Below are 27755 nucleotides of genomic sequence, written 5' to 3'. Positions count from 1 at the left end.
ACTATCATACACACTGGTTAAATAACTGCAAAACAGAACAAAGGCTGGCTCCAGTTTGAGGCAATTAAACTCCACAGCAATCAGTGAAAAGAAAAGAAAAGAAAAGAAAAGAAAAGAAAAGAAAAGAAAAGAAAAGAAAAGAAAAGAAAAGAAAAGAAAAGAAAAGAAAAGAAAAGAAAAGAAAAGAAAAGAAAAGAAAAGAAAAGAAAAGAAAAGAAAAGAAAAGAAAAGAAAAGAAAAGAAAAGAAAAGAAAAGAAAAGAAAAGAAAAGAAAAGAAAAGAAAAGAAAAGAAAAGAAAAGAAAAGAAAAGAAAAGAAAAGAAAAGAAAAGAAAAGAAAAGAAAAGAAAAGAAAAGAAAAGAAAAGAAAAGAAAAGAAAAGAAAAGAAAAGAAAAGAAAAGAAAAGAAAAGAAAAGAAAAGAAAAGAAAAGAAAAGAAAAGAAAAGAAAAGAAAAGAAAAGAAAAGAAAAGAAAAGAAAAGAAAAGAAAAGAAAAGAAAAGAAAAGAAAAGAAAAGAAAAGAAAAGAAAAGAAAAGAAAAGAAAAGAAAAGAAAAGAAAAGAAAAGAAAAGAAAAGAAAAGAAAAGAAAAGAAAAGAAAAGAAAAGAAAAGAAAAAGAAAAGAAAAGAAAAGAAAAGAAAAGAAAAGAAAAGAAAAGAAAAGAAAAGAAAAGAAAAGAAAAGAAAAGAAAAGAAAAGAAAAGAAAAGAAAAGAAAAGAAGAAATCTTGGTCACAAGTGTACTTTTTTGTTGATGTTTTTACTGGAAACTGTGAAACAGCTCAGCCCTAGTGAACCGGAGATTAAGCTAAAATACAGGTCTCCCTTCTGCCAAGACTCCAGTCTGTGCCCTTTGTACTTTCTCTGGATAGCTGGCACTTTCTGAGAAGAAGGAAAAGGGCATCAGCTTGAAATTTTACTTCCAAAAGCAGCAGCAGCCTACAGCCTGGACAAACGGAGGCAAGCATTGCTTTGCAGCCCTGGATCTGTTACAGAGTTTGTTTGGCATTTAAGATATGATCTCATCTGCACTGATGGGCACTTTGTTTAAGGAACCAAATCCATAATGAGCAATGAACAGATTGATCTGGCACATTAAATTTTTATTCATTATTTCTCCAAACTCTAGAGTTATAGTCGCTATTATTTAGTATATTTAATAACTAATAGAGTATATGAGTTAATACAATCTGAAAGCTACAAGAATACTTTTACAGTACTGTGATAGGTCAGCTCATTCTAAGAGCTGCATTGTTCCCTCTTTAGTATCCATATCTCATTTTCTTTAAGCCAATTAACCCCATGCCCATTCCTGAAATTTCAGTTTGGAGGTGCCAGGGCTGGGAGAAGGGAGAGAACAACAGGAAGTATGTTAAAATTGGAAAAAAAAATAAAATAAAATAAAGAAATAATCCTCTAACTACTTGAATATACTTTCAACACAGAAAACTTGAGGCAGTGTGAAAAACTCTTTACATATTATCTTTTCATAAGACATTTCTTCCCTGGCTAGCTCACTGTTCTTACTACTCAAAGAAATGAGTTCTAGCTCCTTACTGTTTCCCCTCTTTCACCTCTCCTTTCTGACACACTGTATTTGCTTTTGAAAGGAATTGGGAATTTTGAGGGTTTCCATACCTGGTGTGCAGGCTGTTACAGAGGTCTTTCATTAGGAGATTACATAAATGGTACTTGAAGCAATCATGGTGCAAAACAGAACAATTTATTCATGCGATAAGAATCGCCTCATTTATTTTCCATAGAAATAGATCTGATTAATTTAATGTTTCTATTTTCAAAGCCCATTAAACTGCAGTCTGCCTTTGGCAAACGGTACATGGATTCACGGTGCTAAACAAGTTTTTGTTTTGTTTATTGTAAGTTTTATTTACTATTATTTTGTGATGTAGCTTTTGCGCTAAGGTTTTGATAATAGCAAATAAAATTCCGCTGAAAATAGAAACAAACAACAAGATTGACATGAATAATTTCACCTCCCTAACTGTGACCAAAAAATGCAAGATTGAAGAGAAAAGCTGAAATTATCTCATATGATGTACCGGTAGGTACAAAAGCTGTCAACCAGGAGCATAAAGGTAAAAACCATGAAGGAGAGCTCAAGGTACAGAGAGCCTCATTAATCCCAAACTATTATCCTGTCCATCCTTTAGGCAAAATTGCCAGCCTCTCCATGGAAATAGCTCCCAAAACAAGCACCAGGTGTTCATGAAATAACTTCAGTCTAAAAAAATACACGTTTTATAAGCGCTTTGTCTAGACAGCGTGTTTATCCATGGAAACCCCCAAGAAACTAAGAGGAGAAAAATATTCTTAAATTGAACAGTATTATCCGGATCACATCCTGTCACAAGGTCATTTCTCTGCACATTCTTGCAACCAGAGAAGAAACACCAGGCCCTGAGTTCCGGTGCTGCTCTTGATCACTAGAGGGTGGGGTCTGCTGTTCCCATAAAAGCAACAATTGAAAAAAATATATATAAATATTTATTAAGTAATACTTAATATTCATTAACTTAATATCTATTAAGTTAAGTAAAATCATTTCTAGAAAGGGATACGATTTTTTTTCCATGTCTAAAATAGAGCTTGCTTGTTTGTTTTTAAAAAGTAATTTCCTAAAGGTAATTAATTCAGCTACATTTTTACAAAGAAAGCAAGCTCCTCTCTTCTGTCCAGTAGTACTGTAAGAAAGTACACAATCTGTAGCACAGAAAGAGCACCCTTGCACCTTTGGCCTTAGTTTGGACAAGGAATTTTGCTGTAATTGTTGGCTCCAATGCAATAACCAGCGTTTCTTTCTGTCCTACTTCACAGAACCCAATCCTTACCCTGTTCATTTCAGTATGAAAATTAAGATGGTGGTAAGATTTCCACCCATCATTATGGAGTAATACAGACAATCCCAGAAGCACCAGAAATTTAAAGGATCAATTTGAGAGAGGAGTGACATGTACATCCTCCCTATTTTGCATTTCTCTTATTTTTGTTTAAAAACAAAATGTAGCAATGGCACGATCACAAGTACAACTGAATAGCCCTGCTTTGCCAATTTTGTACTTTATTATGAACAAGCAACCTTAATACACTGGCAAAGAGACTGATAGTAGTCTGGGCAATTTAGAGCATACCCCTCATTGCTTTCACACCCATACAAAACAATCACCATAACATTCAAACCAAAACAAAGATTCTATTTTTGTCACATCGCCACCATTCAGTGCCAGCAAGGCACTTAACGGCACTCCAATTTATTGTTACATCATTTGAGGCCTGTTCGTAGTACACAGGCCTTTTTCACTGTCAACCTTCCTGCAAGGTGCATTGGGTCCCACAGATTATTATTAACGGTCTCAAATTGTGCCAGGGTAGGTTTAGATTGAATATCAGGAAGAATTTCTTCACCGAGAGGGTGGTCAAGAATTGGAACAGGCTGTCTGCCAAGGGAAGTGGTGGAGTCCCCATCCCTGGAGGCGTTTAAGAGACGTGTGGAGGTGGCACTAAGGGACACTGTTTAGTGACAGGACTCAGCAGATCAGGTTGATGGTTGGACTTGGTGGTCTTGAAGGTATTTTCCAACCTAGATGATTCTATGATGCTGTTCTATGATTATGACAATAATTGTGCAAATCCTTACTTTTGCTAGAGGTGAACAGATCCAACGTGAGATGGATCTTTGGATTAAATAAGCAGAGATTTTCCCTGTGCACAGCTATTCCAAACACCTCAATGGAGCATTGCACACTTCTTAGGATTGCCAGGCAGGAGAAGCCTGGGGGCATTTTAGAGGCAGGGACAGAATGGGAAAACAGATTTGCAGGCTTAGTGGGAGAAAACAGATTTATATACTCAGGAGAAGAGTACCGACTCCAAAGTACTTATTGGGGAATTTACAGGATCTGCTGTTTGACTAAAAACAGTGCAAGCTTTCACCTCTACTGGCTGTATAAATCCCAACAAACACTTGGGAACAGGTTTTCCACTTTCATAGCAATTATGAGCCAAACTTTTTTAATTTATTTTTTTTAAGAGTCCATTTATGTCTTTTTTTTTTTTTGAGGGAAGAAAAAACAAGCATATATGCCTATACCTAGTTGAGCAGAACAAACACTTAAGTTACCTCCATCTTCCAAAGCACAGAAAAACATGAATTAACACACATTCACATCCCTAGTTCTTTGCTATAAAGCTTCAGTTGCAGCTTGTAAGTGCAAATGTAGATTCACACACAGTACATAAGCAAAACCACACATCGACAGTTTAACTCTCAAAGTTAAACAGATTCAAGGCATGCACAATTCTCTCCAAAATCTACATTTCAGACATAGTTTTACTTCTACATTTGCAGACAACAACAACAACAAAAAAGAAAACTTAATGGACATTTTAACAAGAAATGTATTTAAGATTTATTCCAGTTTCAGAAAAAATGATTCTTTGAATTAAGTAAGCAGTGATTTCTTTGCCAAATCAGCAGATGTTGACTGTCCAGATAGAGTTTAGTTTATTTTATTTTGTGTCAACTAATTCCTCAGCAGTCCTACCTCTTTGTGCAGGTGGTACTGCTGCAACAGTGTACTTTGTACCATCACATTTAGCGAGTGCTCTGGGTGCCTACTGACATCTCATTTCCAATGAACAAAGCAGTGGGAAGGAAATGCAGTCAAAGTTTCTAAACAACTTAATCCTTAACACATGGAGAAGAGAAAAGCACTTCTCCAGCCAGGAAAGCTTTCTCACAACTGATCGTAAAAAGCCTAGTTTGAATGATGACAATAAGGTAGTATTCTGTCAAGAAAGTTGCAAACATTTTAAATGAGATACAGACAGATTGGGGTTGCTGATGTTTTACATCTGCTCCTCTGAGGTATTTTGGTCGTGTCCAAAATAGGGCCGTAAACCCAGATCTAGATCACAGAGTGCTAAAGATGATAGGTTAAAAATATATATTTCATATATGGAGACTATAAGACATTAAATCCTTATATCTAGGACAAACTTCTGCAATGGACTCACTATATGTAAATATGTGCAATATGATGCTTTGGCTTCCTGCCCTAGCACAGACTGTCACAGAAGGCACCAAGTAAATATAAAGTTAAAGAGGAGTTTAAGTTTGTAAATCATAATTGGTTGAAATGATAACAAGCTTTCAGTTACCCAGTTTCTGTATTCTTGGAACACACAGAATAAACTGCCTTCAAAATCTCATACAGGTGCCTTGCACCAACAGGAGGGAACACCGCATTTTCGTAAATAGTAGCTATGTTAACATCCATGGGAAATGACATAGATTGAATTTTATCAAAGATAAAAGTTTAAACTATCTTTTGAATTTCAAGTTACTTATTTGCAAACATAACAGCAAATATAATACCAAGTCTACCAATTAACTTTCACATGATGTGGTCTAACCATAAAAGAATCTCCTAGGTTTCCCCTAGGTTAACTTGCAAGTAATATAAGCTAAAAGATAGTTATTGCTTAAATATTTTACAGGCTGGTTAACTGTTTTTTTGTTTTCTGTATGTTTGTTGAGTCATAAATATGCACACTTATCTAAATAAATTCAGTTCTAGATTTCTTGAAAAATTAACTATTCATTTTTCTGTTGTTATGTAGAGTTTTGGCTCATTACCATGGCTGTACTTCTCTCACTTGAGCATTGGGTTAAATGGACAATTACTCTGGGCACTACAGGGCTGTTTTCTTGACAAGCCACAGAGTTGAGCTGTTGTTGAAAAAGTCACCTATTCAAAGCTGTGCAGTTTAGGGGCCACAGAGTACTTTGTGTAGGGTATAGTTCAGTATTAGCCAGATTTGGTGTTTGCTTGTTTTTTTGTTTGTTTGTTTTTAAATGACTCACTAGCTCTGGATTTGTATTTATTTATTTTTCTTTTAAGTTTGAAATGAACAACAACAACAACAAAAAACACTAACAAGTATTAGATTCACCAATCTCTGCGAGTCACAGATATCCATCAGATATCCATCTGATACAGCCAAGAAAAAATCCAACACAAAACCTGGAAAATTTCTTTACTATGAGGATTCTGAGGCCCTGGAACAGGTTGCCCAGAGAAGCTGTGGAATTCCCATCCTGGAGGTGCTCAAGGCCAGCCTGGATGGGGCTGGTGGCAGCCTGGCCTGGCGGGAGGTGTCCCTGCCCGTGGCAGGGGGTTGGAACTGGGTGGGCTTTAAGGTCCCCTCCAACCCAACCCAGTTTGTGGTTCTACAAATATCAAAGCAACAAAAAACAAAACATTTATTGGTCATTATGGTAAATTTCAGTGCTGAGCAGGCCTGAATGCAGAAAGATTCTGTGTTTTAGGTTTTTAAGGTCTTTCCTGACCCACTGAGAGACAGTCACATAGAAGAGAGACATATCCCATCATAGATACGTGGTTTCAAAGCTCAAACTGATGGACAGTTTACTGGAGACTTAACTAGATTTAAAAAAAATATATCTTGAATCAATATTGTAGAGATTTCTGTTGCTGCAAATACCTATTTTAGCACATGAACTACGGGGCTAATAAAGAGGGACTTCAGCCCTGAGTCCCCAGCCTGTGCAGACCACAAGGACAAACTAAATGCCCAGAGGAACAAAGAAAAGAGCTGCCCACCCCGCTGCTGCAGCCAACAAGATGACAGGTAGATCCCCAGCATAAAGCTAGAGCAGCCTCCTGTGAGTGCACTAAGTAGCTTGCCAACCCTGGGCCTCTGCTAGCAAAGGCTCCTACAGTACAGCAGTGACTCAGGAGAGGTTTGAAGATTTCACAGGGGATTGTGCATGGGGAGGAGAAAAAGAAGTACTGCTGCAGAGACACCCCCAAGCCACACCAAAAAAGAAGCCTCAGCTGACCCAAGAGCCAAGCACCAAGTGCCTGCAAGAACGTCCCCAAGGGGCCTTACTGCACGAGAGGGCTGTCATCACAGCCTCCCTGCAAAGCCAGAGGGTGATGGAGCACACAGCCCTTGCAGACACATTTGGTATCTATTCTAACTCCACATATGGGGTTGGTTTCAGCTTAAAAAAAAAAAAAGTCACATCAACAGAAGCATCTGTACTTACACATCCTCCAGGTTCACAGGAAAAAGATGTACCCTTCCTCCCATACACCAAAGCCAACACCTTCTTTTGCTCTCTCAAATTGCTCTCCACAGAGGCAGCTGATCAGTGATGGGTACTGATTTCACACTTCTCAAACACTGTTTAAAAACTGTGTTCCATAAGCTGCTCAATTCAAACTCCAAGTACTAACTTCTGCATAAAAGGCACAAAAAAGGGTACTTTCCTCCAAACCCACTTTCAAATACTTTCCAAGCTGACTAGTGTAAAACTAACCCACCTGTACAAGGTGGTAGAGAAGCACAGGTTGTGCTCATAAGGACAAACAGCAGTGGAAGGGGAGCAAGAAATAAACACAACAGAAACTATGGCAGAGAAAAGCTGTCCTGCTTGCAATCAAGTCAATGGCAAAACTCCCAACAAGAAGCAGTACTATACCCTGTGTCAGCACCAAAGAGCTCAGTGCAATGATCTGACATTCCCCATGCTTTTCTGTACAGCTTCCTAAAAAAGAGAAATTTCCAACATATTCCTTATATAGACTATCCCTTATCTTAACAGAAATGCAAGAAAATTCATTGCAACCAGGCCCTGCGCTGTAACTCCCATCATATTTCAGTGCAACAATAAATAAAAAAAAAAAAAAGAGAGAGAGAAAAGCCTTACATAACAGTCTTCATTCAAGACACTTAAATCTGCAGCGTCAAATCCATTTTATGCACTTTCAGTCACATAAAAGTAAAACCCTTTCCCCCAGAAGGAAACCGAAGATGGTAGAAAAAGGCAATGTTTTCCACTGGCCCATTTAACAAATGAAACATTTACTTTCTCTTTGGTGTAAAGTGACAGCCAGCTTATTAGAGCTGACACTGATCCTCCCGAGAGGATTTCAGTAAGCAAGTCACACAGGTGAAGGTCAAAGCAGCAAAGGAATTAAATGAAGAGAGGAAGGAAGTGGCTTCCTCTTAAGGACAGAAATTAGCTAACAAAAAAGCTGTTACTTACAGGGCCCTCTCTGGTTGGAAATACAGCAGCTGCAAAATGCTCTTTTCTCTAGAAATGCCTCCAAGCCAATTTCTGAATTTAATTTTTTTAGACCTGTCTCCTTTCTAGCCACCAGCTCTCACCTGCAGGAAGGACACCATGAATGGATGGTTTGGTGCCGTGTCTCTGCCTGACTTACACAGCAACAAAGGCAACACCTATAATATTTGTACTTAGGCATCATGCATCACTTTTTACATATATGAGAAGGATAATTAACACTTTTTAAAGTAAATAATAAGACAAATGTAGCCTTGCTCTCAGTGAGTTTTAACTCCCCCACAAGGCATGCACTGCTGGCTGGAGGGAGCTGAACGTGTGCTCTGGCTGTACTTGGCAGACCTTCGCTGCCCCAGAGGAATTGCAAGTTTAGCCAAGAGATGATAAGTTTTCAGCCAGGTTTACTTAGCACTCCTGTGTTTGCCTCCCCAGGCCCAGGCCAGGCTATGGCCCCCTGCCCTGAAGTAAAAGCTGGAGAGGGTGGGGAAGGAGGTGTGCATCCCCATGAACTTAGACGCAGAGTTGGAGACAGAGGGTGTAGGCCTGGTGTTTGGCTCTGCAAAGAAATGGAGATTTGAGCCCTGGCAGCACAGGAGGTCCTGCCTTGGGCAAGGTGCAGTGTTTTGGTGTGGTGAACCCCAGTGGGGAGATGGAGAGAGTCTGATATTTGTTCCTTTCAATGTTTGCTCTTTGGCTATAACAAAATGTTCTAAATTTGGTAAATTAACAGAGTGACACAGGGCAGGTGTATTATCCCCACGTGTCACAACTGCCCCACAAAAATAAGAATCAGAAATCCAGCTTTCAAACCACTCCTAGCAGATTTGAGGTGGTTTGCCAGACTATCACTTTTTTGTTTGGCAACACCACTTTATTATGCTAACAAGATCAATACAGGAGTGCCTGGGTGTCTAAGGTACACTCAGAAATACGCACATCAGAAAGATGAGATCTGAGAAATTTGGCATAGTCGTGAAGTTTTGCAGAGTCCCCGATCTTTTCTATTCTAGTTTCAATCCTGACACTCTGGATAATATCCTAAGCTTGACCACATCTCCATCAAAGATCCTGAGGAACTGTGGATATGTGGAACTGTGTTTGATATGTGATCAAACTTGAATTGGCTCTAAATTTCTATGAAATACTGGAGAGGAAAGCTGCTTGCATACTATTCACAGGTAACACAGAGGACCTATTCAAATAAACAGGCTGAGATAGAAATGAACTAATAACTAGCTCTAGCTCTAATCCCTTTTAAAGGTCACAAGCTGACTAAAGTGTTTTCAATATATTTTCAAGTATTAGCCTACCCCAAATCTGCAGATCTCCTTGTCCCTATGCCTGGGACCCAACACGAAGTGCCTGGGACCCAGCACGAGGTGCTTTCCCTCCCTTCAGAGCTTCACCTGCAGGAGTTCAGGCCTTCCCAGGCCTTTTTTTTTTCTTTTTTTTTTTTTTTTTTCGACTCTCACATTTGCAGTGTGGGCATCTTTCACCACAGCACCTGCATCCTGCTCCCTCTACCCCATGGACCTTGCTGGAAAAGTTAATGGCTAATTGCTACTTGGGTGGGAAGGAGGAAGAAGGGAGAAGAGAAGAAATGTTCTTAAGGGATGAAGACAGCAGTATCTAAGCCCAGCTGAGGTTTTTCCCTTTGAAGTTTTTCCTTTGTACCTATCAGAAGCTCACTCAGTCGGGTGTTCTGTGCAGCTGGCCCTAAGCAATCTAGCTTTCACTAGATGACCTACGTAGTTCAAAGAGACTCGTCCAACAATCAGGAAGACAGCACAGGTACTCACCAGCTGAGTTTCCTTTTAGATAGCACCACCACCTACGACACTGTTACGGACCCCTGTGCGGGGCTACAGAAGACCCCCTACAGCACAGGGTATTTCCATATGGACCAGTGCCACCCATTTTATAGCCCATTAAGACCAGATTGCCACCTGGGGAGATGACTGGAGAATGAAGAATGCAGTTAATTGGGCCAGGTACACAGGAGGCGAAAGAAAGTTGGCACATGGTTGCTCCCACTACTCTAGCTGATTGCACTGGTAGTAAACCTTGCACTCCTAGACCACATTTGATTTCCGGGCCCAAGAAAAACACATGCTTTTTTCTGTGTTCACTCAGTCAGTACGAAGACTGGTACGCAATGCCTGGGGAAGGGAAAAAAAAAAAAAAAAAAAGCTTTCTGTGGCTGCACCATCCTGTATGTGCCTCTCCAGCAACTTTATTCAGGCCTATGGTATTTCCTCTTTCATCACTGTTACTTTCTGCCAGAAATGACACATGAAGTATTTGGAATTCAAAAACCTAAACAAAAAGGTGAAAAGTGAAAAAACACAATAGCACACAATGGAGTGATGGTTGTAAAGAGAACAAGAGCGATGTCTGTGGCCTGTGGCTTTTGGAAAAAGAAAAAAAAAATATGTCGGCCAAAAGGTGACTGCCAATAAATAGTAATAGTCTTCATTAGATATTGCATGTCTTAACTCCATTTCCTTCAATGCTTTATTACACAGTTTACCTTATATGACACCACTGGAGAATTAAAGCCACCCCAAAGACTGTAAGAGTGTATAAAAAAAAAAGAAACATTTTTGATTTCATCTTTACTGAAGAGGAGGAAAGAAACTACTGAGGACAGTAAAGTGTTCAAAATGTGTGATCAGTTTTTCAGCCTTCAAATATCCTCCCTACATACAATCACACAGAGCTACCAAATTCATAAAATACTTCATTTTTGTCACCTCCTAGAGGTGCAGCACAATTTCCAGCTCCAATACAGTGTGCAGGTTTGTTGGTCAGATTTTCAACAACAAAATTAAAACCAAACTGTCGAAGGACTAGAGTACTGCAACATGAAACTGCAAAAATTTTTTGAGTGAATATTATACTTCTGTGTCAGCCAATTCCAGTGATACCCATCATACATATTCACCCGTATGCAGAAATCTTCAGATTATAAGACCCCAGATACAGTTGTTGCTAGCCAGTGTATTTATATTCTGAAAATTAAAATAGATTTTATCTTATTCTAGCATCTATCAGCCTTGACTTTAAACCACATGCTTCACTTAGTTAAAGAGCTGAGGGAAAGAAAAAGCAGGAAATACAAATATTTTCATGAAAATGGCCCTATTTTAGGAGGAACCTGGTACAACTGTCTTTGCAGTTCCAGCATACTTCCATAACCCATCTGCCTGTAAACCACTTTAAACAAAAAGCACAGATATACCATTACAGCTTTTTTCAGTCAGTCTGTAGAAATTGCCACATGTGCAACTGAGAAAAGGTATCTATCCCAGTAATAGCTTTCCCTTTCCAAGAGGAAATATTTGCATCAGTATAAGCAAGTTTTAGAAATAGAGAACTAAGTGCCTAAGGGTTGAGCTATGATCACTTTCCACTGACTTCAGAGATAGGACTGCTTACATAAGATGAAGATAGGGTTCAAAATAAAGTACTGAGATAGAAATTTATGCAAAGATACTGAAACACAAGTCCTGAACAGCAGAAGGAAGCATCCTGAAAAAGTATGTTATTACTACACATTCACCTCTTTTTTCACATTCAAAGCATACAAAAATTCCATTTCAAAATGCATTGACAGAAAAAGTTGCTCAGCTGCCTAAACACCACATTTACACACTCACTGCTCTTGCAGAGTGTCAGTATGGATCTAATCTCACAGACAAATCAGAGGACTATGGACAAATACTATCACCCAACAATAATTACCATTTGTTCTCATTTTCCTTCTGTATACACCAACAAATATGTTTTTTCTGCTTTTTCAGCTGAAGCAACCAATTACCTGCTGTCCTTTGTAAGCTCCCATCCACACTCCCCAGGAAATGGATAATGTGCTGTGCTGCACTGTGGGGAGAGCACACTCGGATGCAAAATAATTCTGAACTTACTCAAGTAAAGTCTCTCCGCTGCATTCGCAGGCTGAGCTATGTGTTAACCATATTTATTCACCACTGAAAGACTATATTTTACAGTCATAACCCTGGCAAATACTGTGCATTTAAATAATTCTACTTATACTCAGCCACACAAAGGGGTTTATTCTTCTAGCACAGCTGTACACAAAAGAATAGAGTGCCATTTGAAATCAAAACTCCTGAAGTTACTACTTACCAGCTTGTGATTATATATTCAGTAAACCCGATGAGCTGAAAAGATTTTGTTGCAGAAGACAAAAGTTACAAAAAAGCAGGCAAAGTTAACAAAAATGAAGGGAAACTAGCATAAATCCTCTCTTCATTCATCTACTTAAATATTCCTGAAGACTAAAAGGACCTTAAAGAAAGTGCTCTCAGTAAAGACTACATCCTCTTGTCAGTCAAACCCTGCATAGTTTCAGCTAGGCATCCGTCCAAAAAGACATGGAATTATTCTATTTTTGTCTCCCACTGCAAGTGGAAACATTTTTACAGATCTGTGGTGAGGATTTCAATTTTTGTAGTGGTCAGCTAGTAGAGGAATGTAATTAAAGACCCTGCTAACAGTACGACTATCCACAAAAGAGGAACTGGATAAATTTGAAGGTAAATAACAATTACATTACATTACAGTCTGATACAGAAGCACAACAAAAACTTCCAGTGAGGTTAAAAATCCAGACGCGGTTTACTGGAAGAGAGTTGTAAAAAACTTTGTTTTACATAGAATTGCTGTCAGAAATAATGGGACAACAACACATTTTAAAAAATGTAAGTTTATCTTTTTTAATGAAATAATTTTAGTATTAAATATTAATGATTCTATGTAGAAAGCTAAACATTTTTTTTACCACCCATGTTATGCCTGGTATGTTACTGTTTTTATTCAACACAGGTGTTTCCTTAGAAGTACTTCACATTTTGCCTACTGCTGACTTATAAAACAAACCTTATAAACCTCTGGTTTCTAAAGTATGGAAAGACCTTGGAAATATGTCTCCCTTCTGTTGCATTTGATTTTTTCTCTCTGTTATATCAATAAGAAAGTATGTTTGTTTCCTGTGTACATTCAATCTGAAAGCTGACACCAGAACTCAGCGTAAAACTTTACTGACCCTTTGAGCTCTTTAAATACGAGACTTTAAAAAAAAAAAAAAAGTTTAAAAACTTCTCACAGGAGAAGCTGCTGTATCCAGTTTGATTCCCCAGAACGTTTGTCCTGGCTTCCTTCTCCTCTCCGAACTCCAGCTTCCTCATCCACGCCCCTTTCACCTTTGCTTGTTTTTCTGCGCCCCCCCCCCCCCCCCCAACCCTCTTTGATGTCCTCAGTTGCTGCCCTTCTCTATTATACACTCATACCACTCTTTAGTCCTCTTCATAGCTCTGTGTCCCTGTCTCCTGCTCCTCTTACCAAGTCAGTGCTCTGTCCCTCTTGTCAGTCTTAGGGCTCCTCCAGCCACTGGTGCCTGCTGGGCTACCTTCAGTGCTGCTTTGTAAGTGTAGAAAGCTCTTTCTGAGTTAATCCATAAAGTAAGCTGGCCCTAGCTGCTATCATCCTTCAGGTCAAAGTCTTCATCCACTGGATGACATCAGTCAACTGTAACAGTAAATCAGACTTGTGAGGAACAAAGAGTGCCTTTTTAACAGAGAAGAAGCACTCACTGTCCCCGTTTCTCGGTTCTCCTTACTTACATGGTGCTTTTTTGCTCTGATATTTCAAATCTTCTTACAGTGTGAATGTCCTTGTGACAGAAAATATCTCTCACAACATTTTGAAGTAGTCCCTCATATAACAGGATTTTTTTACTCTGCTGGGCATTACTGCAAAACAAGCAAGAAAGAAGCTATTTCTTGAAGATCTTGCCTTCAAATCACAGCTCTTGCGAGATGTAGCTGCAACTAAATGAAGAGATTCATTTTAATTTTAGGGATGGAATAATGAGACAAAGAAACTTTGTGTAGACTGGTGCACGATGTAATCCTACACGTATCACCAGAAAAGATAACAGGCTATTAAACCTTCAGTGGGGCAAGGAGAGGTTGGTCACTGACAGGCCTGCCCCTTTGAAGTGCCTCAGGCACGTTGCAGTGCAGGTTTCCCTAACCAGGTACATGGCATGCTATCATTCCATGCTTTAATTCTCACAGTTGCTGAGAGTCAACCAAACTTATTCCACTCAAATGAATTTCCAGGCCTTCTCTCTGCAGTGGACAATGCAAAAGAGGCAACAGGCACTGGTGAAGATCGTTGTTAAACTCCAGTTCCAGGACCTAATATTGAATATAACTCCCAATGTTTCTGTTATCCAAAATTTAAGGAGAATAGTCAAGGTTTTGCACATACACACTACTTAATGTCCAATTAGTATCACATTTCATGCTGGCTGACTATCAGCCACTATTACAACAGTATGACATTGACTTTTAAAACAGAGATGCTTTATGGTACCTATTGCTTAACTGTCTTGTTCTAAAATTGCCTGGTCTCCAAAATCCATCCATTTTAAGCAGTTCCTGAGCAGCAAAAAGCTCTGGATTAAGATTATTGTTCCATTACTGGTTGAAGTATTAATTTCCTTCCTGTGATATCAGGCTGCTTATCATTTTTGACAACACATTTAATTGACGTTGCAACCCCCACAGTCTTTTCATAGGTGCTGTCAAGATTATTTTAATTAAAATAATATCTATACAGAGGTTAATGAAACCTGGGGAAAAACTTCACCAGGAGCATGCTATCTGCCATTCCCTGTTAGCGGGTTCATTAGAATCCTAATTCCCGCAGCCCCCACAGCCAGCAGAGACCAAGTGGGATGGGGAAAGCACCCCTAGCTGGCTTCCATAGAGTGACAGCTCCAGCTCACTCACTTTGCCCTGCAGGTCCAGAGCCCTTGCCAGAATAGCCACCAGCCCGAGTCCTTGGTATTCGGACCACTCTCATTATTCTCCTTGAAATACTAATGACACTCGTGGTATAAAAAATGTCCCTCATTATGTCAAACGCTTCTTTGATACCACCACAGACATAACCTGGGATCACCTGCACTTTATGAAAGGTAAGATGATTTAGTACCAAAAAGTGCATTCCTTCTTATTCATTTTAAAACCAACTAAATGATACCACATGTGGGAATCCAGTGCTTCCAACATTAAATGCACTCAGACAGACACACCCACTACCATTTCTTTAAAAGCAGACTAGTCTCCGCTTTAAATAAATCCTGCATATAATTAGACAAATCAATATCTATTGAACAACATTTTTCTTTTTTCATTCACAAACCCTCACTTAGTACTAAACCGTATCTCTGCAAACTGTTAATCTAGGAAATTACAGGCTTTCAGTCAAGCCAGCTCAGTTTGTTTCTGCATATGGTTACAGACCTCAAACTTTGCAGGCTGTTTCAGTAAATTTTCTTGCAGTAACATTCTGAGAGTCTATAGCTGGCTCATTACTATTCATTAATTCTTCTTCCATTTAGAATATTATTTAGTCACTGCTTATGTATCTTTTCCTTATGTGTCAGTGACAACAGGCACACAGTCATCTTTCCTTCAACGAGGTTGGGCTGCTCAAGGATTAATGCAAAGCAATGCAGTGCCAGTTTGCTGTAACTTCAGGCTCCTCTTCTAGTTCAGCTGCTTGGTATTTCTGTGCTCTCACTTTCTGTTCCACAATCAAATCACCACTACCAGCTGCTTTAAAAAAAAAAAAAAATTAAAAATGGTCACTTCCCAAAGACACACCTCTGTTCCATGAATGCACACCCACTCCCATTGAGGAGAAACTACAAACTGCAAATTGTACAGGCAGCAGAACTAAGAAAGCTCCTTTTCCTGTAGATTAAGAGGTCTCACCCCACTGGATCCTGATTCTGTTAAAACTTGTAGAAACTTAGTATCTATGAAATACAGTGATTTTGCAGTCTTTCCTAGTTACATAGCTGTTGGATGTGTCTTACTCCTAACAGTGGAGTAAGCATCCCAGTAACAGGCTAAAGAGTATGGCTGAGAAAAATTCACACTCCATTCTGGAGAGCAGAGCTCTGAATGTCACGGCATAAAACAATACAGCTGACTGAAACTTCCTACAGGCACATTGTGTTACACACTGCCCCAAAGTTCAAAACGTGCAGTTGGTAAATAAACTATGTATTAGCACCAAAAAAATAACTGGGAAACAAACTGGAAGAAATACCCTGTGAGGTCAATATTTCTGCTCTTCAGCAAGAGGAGACAGAAAACTGAGGGGCTACTGCAAATAAGGAAAAATTAGTAGTCACAGCCAGTATCAGACATATTTTCATAGACAATTTCACCAGCTGACTGGTTCACACTGCATCTGAACACATCGTATTCCCCCATCCTGCCTGCACCTATGAGAGTTGTTCTATCTTCTATGCGTTTCCAATTTTACTGGTGGGAACGTTTTCTGATGTAAAGTTGCCAAACATAAATCAGCCTTGAATAGGAATAATTAGAGCAAGTTAGAAGATTAAAACCATGGAAACAAATTGAAATATACACAAACTCTTCTGTAGCTGTGATTTTCTGTGGGGCAGGAAGGGGATTCTAGTTCTCTCTCTCTTGCTCTCCATCTGAGCTTTTCCTAGTAAAGGCATAGCATTGTAACTCTCTGTCAGGCACAAATTTGCTCAAGCCTTTTCTGTGACTGTGATGATGTCTCAAAGCCTTTTCTATTAGCCTTTCCCATTATAAACCTTCTTTAGCTCATAACAGCTCAGATGCTTTCTGCTGTAAGGATAAAGGAGCTCTTCACTCCTCACACACTGCAGTAATTCTGATTACTGGGAGGATATTTGAAATGTAATATTGTGAAGAGAGGTGTAATTATGTCTGTATTTGAATGGAACTATTCTAAGAGGCTTTCAAAAGGCAGAATTTCATGGCTGCTAGGGGCCCTTGGGGTCAAGCAGTTCATTAGGAAATAATCAGGACCTGAAAATGGTCTGGTTGTTTTTTGGATGCATGGCAAATTCCACCACCTTCTCAGGAATTTAGTATTAATTGTTCTCATTGTAAGCACTCAGACTGGTCAGTATGCAGTGGCATGTGCACTGGCGCTCCTTTGCACTCCTAATGGTACCATCAACATGCTTTCCTTCCTGTCTGCCGGACGTGGCTGCATCCCACAACTGCATTCACACAGCAAAAATTTTCCTTTCTGTTGCACTTAGTGTTCCTTTTTTTCTTTCTCTCATTTCATTCAGTGCTTACCTTAAGTCCACAAATTAAATAGCATCCCAAATTCTGTTCAAAGCAGGGCACATTTCTTGCTTCGTTCAGCTTATAGTCAGAACTGGCCTCCCAAAAAACAGAAAGGAGCAAGAAGCAGGATAATCTTCCCCCTTTGAATTTAAGGTATGGATTTTAGTTCTTTCTGATTTGTTTATTCCTATTACTTTTGACATATTCTCATTATAAATATTCTAAGTCCTCCTTTAGCCTTGCTCTTTTCTGCTCCTGCAGCAATGGGACTATTGACAGTGCCTAAGGTAAAGCACAGAGGGAAGTCCCTGTGGGACTGCAGCTTTAGTTTGCTCATCTTCTGACAAGAAAACAGAAAGAAAACCTCCTTTCTACTTTTCTGCCTTCTGTATGTACTTATTCCAACAACTTAATAACATCAAGTTTTTTTGTACAAGCAATGGAGAAAATCACTGCTGTTAGAGGAAATCCAGCTTTTCACTTCTTTCCTAAGGCAGCGTGACCTACCAACAACACTGAGGACAAGGCCAGGTTTCTTCATGCTCTTCCCACCTTTTCAAGCATTGTGGCCCAAAACAGGGACTTTAAAGAGAGTTTTGCCAGGACAGCCCAAATTCAGCTTTTCTGAAGAATCTTCCCATATTGTCATCTGTTTATGGTTGCAGTGTTCAGACTGGCTCCTTCTTCCTAGTGAGACCTCCTGGGTGGAGAGCTTGTCTGGAAATCTGGCCTGAGAAGTGTTCAATCTGAACATTTTTTCATTCTGAAAATATTTCTCTCTGGAAATGCTACCTGCCTGGCTTAAGCAGAGTATAACCTTCTCAACATATGTCTCAAAACAAGGAACAGATCTGAATTTGGGTTTAAAATATCAAGGACCCTTCAGAGCTCAGGCTGCAGGCAGTGGCTGTCCAGTCCAGGCTAAGGAGTGCTAGTAATCTCAAGAGAGGTTCTGGGGGGGATTTCCATGAGCTTTAGTCTCAGCCTCTCAAGAACACACGACAGTGCCCCCAAAGCAGACTGGAGAAATGCTACAGAAATCACATAACCTCTGCCGAGGTCAGTGTTAATGCAGCAGTTGAATATCATGAGTCTCGGGAACCATATCCAGTCACACAAGAATGTCAGAGTCGCTGGAGTCCTTCCAAAAAAAATGGGTAGTCTCCACGCTCAAATGTCCTCCACCACAAGACAAAATTAAGGCTTTGCCATCCAAAAAAAGAAAAAATAAGCTGAATGGCTGGGCTGCTCATGTGCAGAAACATCTGGCCTGGATAGGGAATACACATAGAAAACAGCCAGCAAGTGTCAAAAGTTCAGAGTAACTAATCATCCTATTTCAGCCCAATAGATAAAAATAACACAGAAAATCAAGTCAAAAATGGCAAGACTGTTGTACAGGAGAAGTCATGAGTACGTAACTTCTTAGAATAAAAGGTTTCCCGTTCCTATCCCTCAGCGAAGATTCCTAGAAATTATGATGTCTTAGAAGTCAAGCTCAGAGTATAAAGTACCAAACCTATGTCCTGTAGATATCTCCAGTCAGGAAGGAGGAAGTCTGTGGCAGCAGAAGACATAAATACATATCATTACAAGGAACCAACACTATAACTTTTCTATGCCTCCGCCTAGCAACACTGTCTCACGAAAAGGAGCTAGCAAAGGTGGCGCATGCATCTGCTGCAGAAAATGCAGAGATGACAGTCTTCTGCCACATTAACTTAATAATACTGTATTAAGTTAAAACCTGTATTTTTAGGACTAACCATCTACCAGACTTCTGGAAATGACTATCAGGAAGAAAAATGCATTTAAGCAAAGAGTCACTTTCTCCGATAGCCATATGCTTAGTATCCAGTTGGAAACCAAATAACCTTTTATCTTCTTATGCCAAAGTATCGGATTATTTTGCTAAATTTTACTCTAAGGTTACCAGGCGTCCTAATAAGCTTTACTTTCCATTTAAAGAACAGGAAAAACATTGGAATAAATTATAAATGATATTTTAAAAAGATTTAGAAGATTAAAAAATCAAATATTATTTGGCATTTGATGGTGAAGTGACATCTGTACCTTGTTCTTGAGGAATTTCAAGTAGTACAGCTCTCAGGAGTAACCACCACCAGAAGGAAACCAGGCATCTAAAATGGGATTTCAGATGAGTTAAATTAATCTAGATGCTACTGTATACTTTCATTTTATATTAATACAGTGTGAAAAGGACATTATTTATGATAAAAAAAGTCACATGCAGGGAGGCTGGAATACTCCAGCTTTTCCCTGACTCGTTATTGCACAATTCAAAATGCTGCTCTGACTTAACGCGCTTCTATTCTCTGCCATATTGAGTACACAGTAGAGGTGGCACTCAATGAACAATATTTTATAACTCCTCAGCCCTCCCTGCACTGTGTATTTCTCAAACCCTGTGCTATGTCTCACTGTTTTGCTCTTGAATTTTTTTACTGCATTCTTCACCACCACATTCAAGTCCAGCACAAATCTGAAATGAGAGCACATCACTGATCATTAAAAAAACACTTAGCAGCAGTAGTAGTACCATACCTTGAGATACCTACCATTGTGATGAGGTCGTACAGTTTCTTGACCCCCAAAGGCAAGCTGGGAAAATGCTTTAGGGGTTAAAAGTATGTATTGGTATACACTGGTTCTTGGAGTCAGCTCAGTGTTGATGTATGTTCCTCTTTACCTGTGACATTTATTAGGAGGCATCATCAAGTTTAAGCCAGCAAGCCTGAAGGTGTGCTTCTCATTAAAGATGTGTAGAAGTCCATTGATTTTCAGCAAAGTACTTGAATGTGCTTTTAATTTGATGTCCATGGCACCAGAGCATGAACTAAACTGGTTCTGGAATAGACTGACTATTTCTAGATGAGTAATGTACAGCTACCAAACACAGCTGTTCCAGTTCATTTATACAAGTTATTCGTTTTTGCAGATGCCTACCTGGGAAAACATGTCAGGCGTACTGCACGGGCAGGGCTGTCCCTTGTACTGCTCCTGCCTTCGGGGGTGTTCACTGTAATAATTCTCTCTGCATCATTCAGGACCCGATGAATAATTCAGCAGAGTTTCATTACTCCACCTGTCCTGTTTTGTTTACTGGAATATCTTTCCATGGTTCACTATCTCTCTGTCTTCAAGCATAAAACCTGTGGAAAATGCAGCAGTTCACAATGGCTGAGGGGGATCCTTTTCTTTGATGCTGGAGTCCTATGAACTGACAGCATTTTAAACCCAACATAAAATAATGAATATGTACATCTCGTCTCCTTTGCAAGCCTTGGAAAGCTCAGTTCTCTTGTCGGATTACTTTGAGTTGAAAACAAAACACCCCAAAATTTGGGGAGGTATTCCAAGGAGCAACTCAGGCTGCTCTCTTCCTCTTACACGTTTAGGGTAAGCCCTATGAGCTTTACTCTCAAAATGTGAACAGAATAAGGCTTGGTCTATGCTGCACAGTCTGCCAGTACGTCCCTCACACAGGTATTATACCAGTAGACCTGCAGATGGTATCATAAACAACATTAGGATTTTCACTAGTGTGGAGACACTGTGTAGAGATGAAGAAAAGTTAGGAAATATTTTGACCAGACCAGACAGACAAGTAAAAATCTGAAGTCTATGGTGATTCAGCTCAATAAAAATGCTCTTATGAAGAGTAATTTACCTTTCACCTTCTTCATTAAAACAATTAGTAGTTCTCTATTTTAATGATTAATGACAGGAGCTCCCACAGAACATACACTTATTACTAAACTGTTCTGGATTAAAAATTGGAAACATATATTAACATCTTCATTTAGACCAATATCTCAACAAATAATTGATTTTTATTTAGACTATCTGCAAAACTAATAAATAAACGAAAAGGTATTTCTGTTTTTCAGTCAAATCTCTTGAGAAACAGAACAAAACCACTTTGAACTACAGCAGCAAACATTCTTTTACATGAAAATAACAGAAAGTTGCTCTAAATTGCTCACTCGTACCACTTGGTAACTGTTACACCCAGAGACTTCCTATGTCTCCTATGCCCTCTAGCTTCTAGAAGATGTATTTACCAACCGCTCCCTTTCTAAAGAATATTTAATTTCTATTCAATTGCTAAAAACTTACTAAAACAGAAAGTGAAAAGCCTTCCCATCACTTCTTCCCAGATATAACTTTTATCTGAGACTGAAAAGAATCATGAAAATGTTAGTGTAGATTCTCCTCTGCATTAAAGGCACCTCACACTTCTCTGGCAGCGTAAATGGGCCTTAGAGGCACACATTAGATTTAAATCAATTGCATTATGTAAAACATAGCTTCTGTAGCTGTTGCAGGGAACACAAAAAATAAAACTCTTGGAGAAGGGGAATGCTGGTGAGAGAAAGGTCTCAGAGCCCCTGAGGCTACCTGGGCTATTCTTTTTGTGAGTGGGCCTCATCAGCCACCTGTGCTACCGAGAGACAGGGTACAATGCTAATGCTTTTCACTACCAGTGCTGCAGGTAGCAGTGCTGTTGTTATAAGGTGGTAATCTGTTGTCTTTCAGGAAGTCACTGGAATAACTGGACAGTTTTCATTTAAAATCTATAATTCCAGTATTTGGAACTCTGATCTGTTTCCTTTCCAGTTGATTCTCTGCTCCCATCACATTAAGAACACAGATCAATATGCATTTTTATAGCTACTTTAACACTTAGTACCTCTAATTATAGAATGATAAAGAAGAATTTTCTAGCCTCGGAATAAAGGATCTGTGATAACTGAGAGCGAAAGCATTGCTTGGAAAATGTGCGCTCACTCAAAATTGTCAGAGGCAACACTGTCTTCTTATGCCTCTCTTAGAGGGCTGAGAATTTACTAAAAACCACTTCTAAGCTACTGGGACTTTTCCATAGATACAATCTGCATTTCCACATGAAAGTCACTACACTGGCATTGTCATCCTTCCCCATGATGTGCTTGCTTCAGGATTAATTTATTATAGCAAGCTATTCCTACCCACTAATAATAATAACCATGATGCTAGTTCAATATAAAAACATGGTTATATCATGAGCTAAAAATGGAATTACAAACTATCTATGTAACTATTTTAGGAACATACTAATCAAAATAATTGTCTTCCTCCATGACAGGAGACAGCGAAGACCTATAACAGTCTTTCAGGCATGTCAGCAGAATAATGGGCAAATTAATGTGGCTCATACAGTTCATTTAGACTTTCAAAGTGTTTGCAAAGCTATGAAGAAGCTATGGAGAGTCCAGACAGCCATAGGATGAACGTTCGCTTATGGAGCAGAAGTGACCTGAGAGAGCAAACAAAAAGCAAAAGATCTGATTTTCTAAGCCACCACAACAACAGGCTGCTTATGATCATGATTTATGACCCTAGCAAAACTATAGTAGAGGGCAGCTAATTGTGCAGCAAATAGAGTTCAGTGGGACTGACTGGGATGGAGACAACCAGGACGAGGGGCTGTTTCCATCAGCCCCAGGAGAGGAGGAGGAGGAGGAGGCACCCTCCGGCATGCCCAGCACTCTGGGCCACAGCTGCAGGGGGGACAGGAGCTGTTGAGAGGCAGCTACGCAGCGTGGAGCTACGCTCTTAACTCCACATCAGGAAATATAAGGTAACACACTGAAAATACTAATCTGACTGTCCTCTCCACCTTCCCATGCTCTGTGGCCACTTAGGGAAATGCCTGGGGTGTCTGGTAGGCAGCTCAGCAAACACCACTGCTTACTGCATCCAACACTTTGCAATTATATGAATTATTTCATGTTTAAAGCCTTCATTGCTTCCGCTCATTTGCTTCATCCCTTGACAATACTGTGTAGCATAGCTGTTAGCTTCTCAAGCACTTATGGCTGCAATCTTGGGAGCAGGTACTCCAGACAACCTTGGGAGTGGTTACTCAAGATTGTTGTACCTATGGCTCTACCAAACTTGATCATCACCTCCAGAAAATAGCACTTGCCATGTGGTCTTCTCAGAGAAGATCAAATAGATGAATGCAATGCCAAATCGCCTCATATGCTAATATGACAAGATACTATTAGGAAAGCCATTGGAAAGAAGAACTGTGACACAAAAACAGAAGTAAATAGAAAAGCCAAAGTAACAGGAGTGTAATCTTTTTTTGCAGACTACCAATATGTGTGTAAGGAATTACTGAGTAGGATCTCAGAGTATTTTCTCATTTGTTATGGAGGGAAAAAAACCTGCCCAGAGGTACACACTCAGATTTTTAAAGGTAACTTTTGCTTTTCTGGAGGTGAATAAGTTAGCTAGAATCACAGCACAGCCCCGGACAAAGGAGTAATTGGTGCAAAGCACAAATTGTGATAAAGCCAAGAAATGAAAGGATTATGTTTTTTATTACTCTTAGGATGTATTTGAAAGCTCCTAGAGAATCTATTGTGAACTTTGGCATAATTAAGAAATTTAAATTATTAGCTTCTGAAAAAGGGCACTCCATGGGCATTTTCTGCAAAAGAGGAGAATTTGATAAGGAACATCCAGCATAAAGGACAATTCTATGCAGAATGGGGGGAGGATGAGGTGCCTTTTAAAACACTAAAGAGGCAGAAAATGTATGTACCACATAGACCCCCCCTTGGCAGCAAAGGCAGGGCTCACCTGATTGTCAGAAGCAGTGAGCACAACGAGCTTGGACTAAAGTTGATGGTGCTCAGCGTGGGTGAAACGAAGCTTGAAATGCCAGATTAATCTATAACAGGTATTCTGAGATAGCTCTGACATAGTTCAATCTAGAAAAATGCACAGGCCCAAATTCTCCAGCACAGTTTAAACTATTCACCTTGGAGAGAAGTTCAATCTGCTAATTATACATGACAATGTTGGATTAGCTAACTGATACCAAAATTTACTACTGCCTACTAAAAGTTGCTTTTGGCAGTGTTCAGTGTCAGAAGCAATAGCATTAGCTCTTCTGCTTTCTCACATTGCAGATGATGGAAGCTTTCAGGAAGATGAATTAAATTCTACTAACGGAAGAAAAAAGGGATCTAAACATTTGGAGAGAGCCACAGTGAAATTCCGCCTGGATTATTTCAAAGTGCTGCTATATCAGTACATGCAGAGATGTGCTGGTGCATGATCCTGAACCAAAAACTCAGTGGATCCAGGAGCACGTGCCCCTTGGCAAGGAGAGCATGGCTGAATTGCTCCTGCCTCTCTGTTTTGGCAACTGCAAAGGTCCACAGGGACACATATTGGTGTTAGCACCTCTGTTATCGCTCATGTCTCACGCATCCATCACCTGTTCCCTGCAGCAGCTCGCCCACACCTGCCTGACACCCTGTGAGGTGCCATGGCCCTGAACAGTGGTCCTGGGGACCCATGACACCATGGAGAGTCCACAGCTCCCTCCTGTGTGTCCCCTTTCCCACAGCCTGCTCCAGGAGGCGAGCAGAGTAGTTTGCCTCATGGCACCAGCCCAAGTGACCACCTCTGCTCACTTGTCCCATGTCCAGCTGGAAGCTGCACCTGCCAGCAAGACAAAAGCAGGAGCAAGTGGGTGAATAAATACTTCAGATAAGAGGGCTCTCTGAATGCCCTCACTGTCCTTATTCACTGGCCACAAGATGGTGCTTTTTTACCTCCCATCAGCTTAGAGCAAAGAACTGGGCAAAATTCATAGTCTTCCTTTGGCCCACATGATACTTGTGTCTATATTTGTACTAGAAAACAAAACCACTTTAAAATCTGCAAAATAAAAGCCCCAAAACTCTATAGCAACAGGAAGACCATCTATAAGAAATCATCTTCAGATATTTCTTTCTCAGAAATGTCTTCCCCCTTTGCCTTTACTTGCAAAGCACACTTCCCAAAGAATTTGATTGCACATAGCTAAAGAAACAACCAATTTGTCAAAGCAAAGACACACTGACAAACATCTAAGAACATCAGAACCAAACCCTCGCCATGAAGTTACTGCCTCATAAACAAGAACACACACACTTGAGCGTGACTAATTTGTGTTGTTTGGCTGACTGAATACTAAGCAAGTTAGGTTTGATGCCACTTGTACATACTGCACCAACGTTATATTCTCCACCAGCTTTCACCATGCCTAGAATGGCAATGTAGTTAAAATGGAAGGCTAAGTACAACAGAAAGCACACTTTCCCTTACTAAATGCTATTTGCAAAATAGATTTTCTATTTGGGTAAAAGTTTGTGTTTGCTTGTTTGTTTAAAACAACAACAACAACAAAAACTGGCAAGTTTGGGTAATACTATCAAGAAGAGCACTTTTAAAAAAATGGAAGAATATTCTTCCAGTTGTTAACAGAGTTAATCAAAGCAAATGACAAACTTCCAATGGTTCTGCAATTCCTTCTAACACACTCATTACCTTAAAATAAATAAATAAATAAATAAATAAATAAAATAGTTTTTTACACCTCTAGCTTTGTCTCACTTCAGTAATAATCCGTTTTCCCAAAAGTTCTGGGCAACTGAGTTTTGGGGTGAAGGGTTTCTATCTTTTCACATCACAGAAAAGGATATAAGGATCCTCACCACCTTTCCCATTTGCCCTGTACTTTCTGTCTATTACAGACATATTTATTTGTTGAAAATACTGCATTGATGTGTGGACAGAGATCTTACTGAGAAAACAGAAAATACAACAGGAATATATCTTGAGATACGAAACTGTTTCTTCCTAAAGAAAAAAAGTGCATCAAAAGTTTGATCCAATCTTTCTCCAGCCAGGACAATGTAAGAACCAGCACCAACATTACTAGAATCTGTTGTCCATGTTAGATTTGTGATTTGATGTAGAATATTAGTCTGAGGAAATCCCTCTGACTGACAGGAACAAAATAAAAAATAAAAAATTAAAAAAAAAAAAGTTTGTTAAACTGAAAGCAAGGACTGAGAGTTTTTAGAAGGGATGGAAACTTTGGCTGTCAACATAAGGGAGGCTCAGACACGTCTCAGCAGAGGATGGCTGAAAACAGAAACAACAAACTGCTTAAGTGTCTAGATTTTAAGACCAGAAGAAGACCATGAATATTACCTGGCTTCTTCTTTAATGTCAATTATCAAATTACATGTATTCATCCCAATAACTGTTCTTAGGCATTTTATTTTGAAGCAGATTAAGCTGTTGTGTGCTGTAGCAGGGAACAAGAGACCACCTGCCCCCTGTGTCCAGTGGCTCTGCAATGACAGGGAAAGGTTATACTGAGGTGGCCAGGTCATCTTGTCATGTGATCCATGCTTTGTGCAACAGAAAATTGGAAAAAATCTAACTAAAAAATGTTTTGGGGTTGTAAAATTGAGTTGGGTCTTTCACATGTGACCCAAGCAGGGTCACACAGGCCAGTGGTTCACCTTGCAGGTGTAGTACGCTCAGGTGAGGCAAATCTCAGATACTTTAGGGAAAAATGGGAAGGAAAAAAAAAAAAAAAAAAAAGACTATCTCAAGGCAACAGATTTCCAAGCCAAGGAGAGACCACAGAGTCTGCATTCCTTCCTTGCCCATCTAAGCACTGGAACTTTTCCCTTTAAACTAGCTTATATCATCTGCAAGGTCTGCTTTGTATGCTGACTTACCAGGGCTGAAATGTCCCTCAAGGAGCAAAACCATAGCCATTAAAGAGCATGCTACAGAAATGCCATCACTGGACAGCCTTACTGGCTGTGTCTACATCTGGTTGACCATGCTTCTTTTTGCTATTATACCTGCAGCAAAGACAGACAGAGATATCGTGAGTGCCTTAACCTCTACTTTACACTGTGAGGTTATCTCCATCTGAACTGATGAAGCAGATTTTAGAGTCAGACTGTGGAGCACAACACAAATCTAAACAAATATCTGACTCAGCTACTAAACTGAAAAAGCAGCAGCTTTGAGGAGGAAGTTGGCAGCACCACATAAAAATCCATGGATTGCTTCCAGCTACCCTCTTCTCCACTTACTCTAATTATTAGTCCCTGATCTCTAAATAGACTCTGTCTCAGGATTGCTTAAAAGAAATGTACATTTACATAGCACCTTTTCGTCTTTCTTTCTAATTCACTTTTTCAACCTTAGACAAAAATCTACAAAGGATGTTAGGCCATTTCAGCCAAACTACATCCTGTATAAAAAAAATAAAAATAAATTGCCTTAACCCACACATGGTGAATTCTGTCTCTATTGTTTTATTAAATGGAACTGTGGCCTCTTTTTATTTTTTTTAGTACAAGTCTCATTAAGTGGTGGCTTCCTGAGCTACTGCATTATGAATACATATAAAACAGCAGCTATTCTTTCTGTTCTGAACATTTGACTCAAAACCTAGCATTTATAGCTAATAAGGCTGTAGCAAACCACTGGGCCAGCTGATTTCCAATGATGTTGGGCTAGCGTCAAATGTTTCTGTAAGTGTGTTTAAATGAAAAATCAGTTTC

General features: G+C 39.5%; 1 protein-coding gene across 5 annotated transcripts in view; it reads right to left on the bottom strand.

The window, feature by feature from the left end:
* The window catches only part of INSC (INSC spindle orientation adaptor protein), a 145239-nt gene extending 131630 nt beyond the window's left edge, over positions 1-13609 (bottom strand). The window contains exon 1 of one of the 5 annotated variants that reach the window (XM_013177806.3): positions 13496-13609. Coding sequence is in view for 2 of the 5 variants with exons in the window: in XM_066997437.1 (XP_066853538.1) it covers positions 7091-7134 (44 nt within the window). In the remaining 3 variants the exon portion in view is untranslated. Of the gene's footprint in view, positions 1-7090; positions 7468-11951; positions 12149-12280; positions 12482-13495 lie in introns of those variants that run through there. The other 4 variants (XM_013177805.3, XM_066997436.1, XM_066997437.1 and 1 more) reach the window with 4 other exon arrangements.
* Positions 13610-27755: the final 14146 nt, after the last annotated feature.

The sequence above is a fragment of the Anser cygnoides genome, chromosome 5, assembly GCF_040182565.1.
Source record: "Anser cygnoides isolate HZ-2024a breed goose chromosome 5, Taihu_goose_T2T_genome, whole genome shotgun sequence".
NCBI classification, from domain to species: domain Eukaryota; kingdom Metazoa; phylum Chordata; class Aves; order Anseriformes; family Anatidae; genus Anser; species Anser cygnoides.
This window is presented reverse-complemented; position numbering and strand designations above follow the sequence as displayed.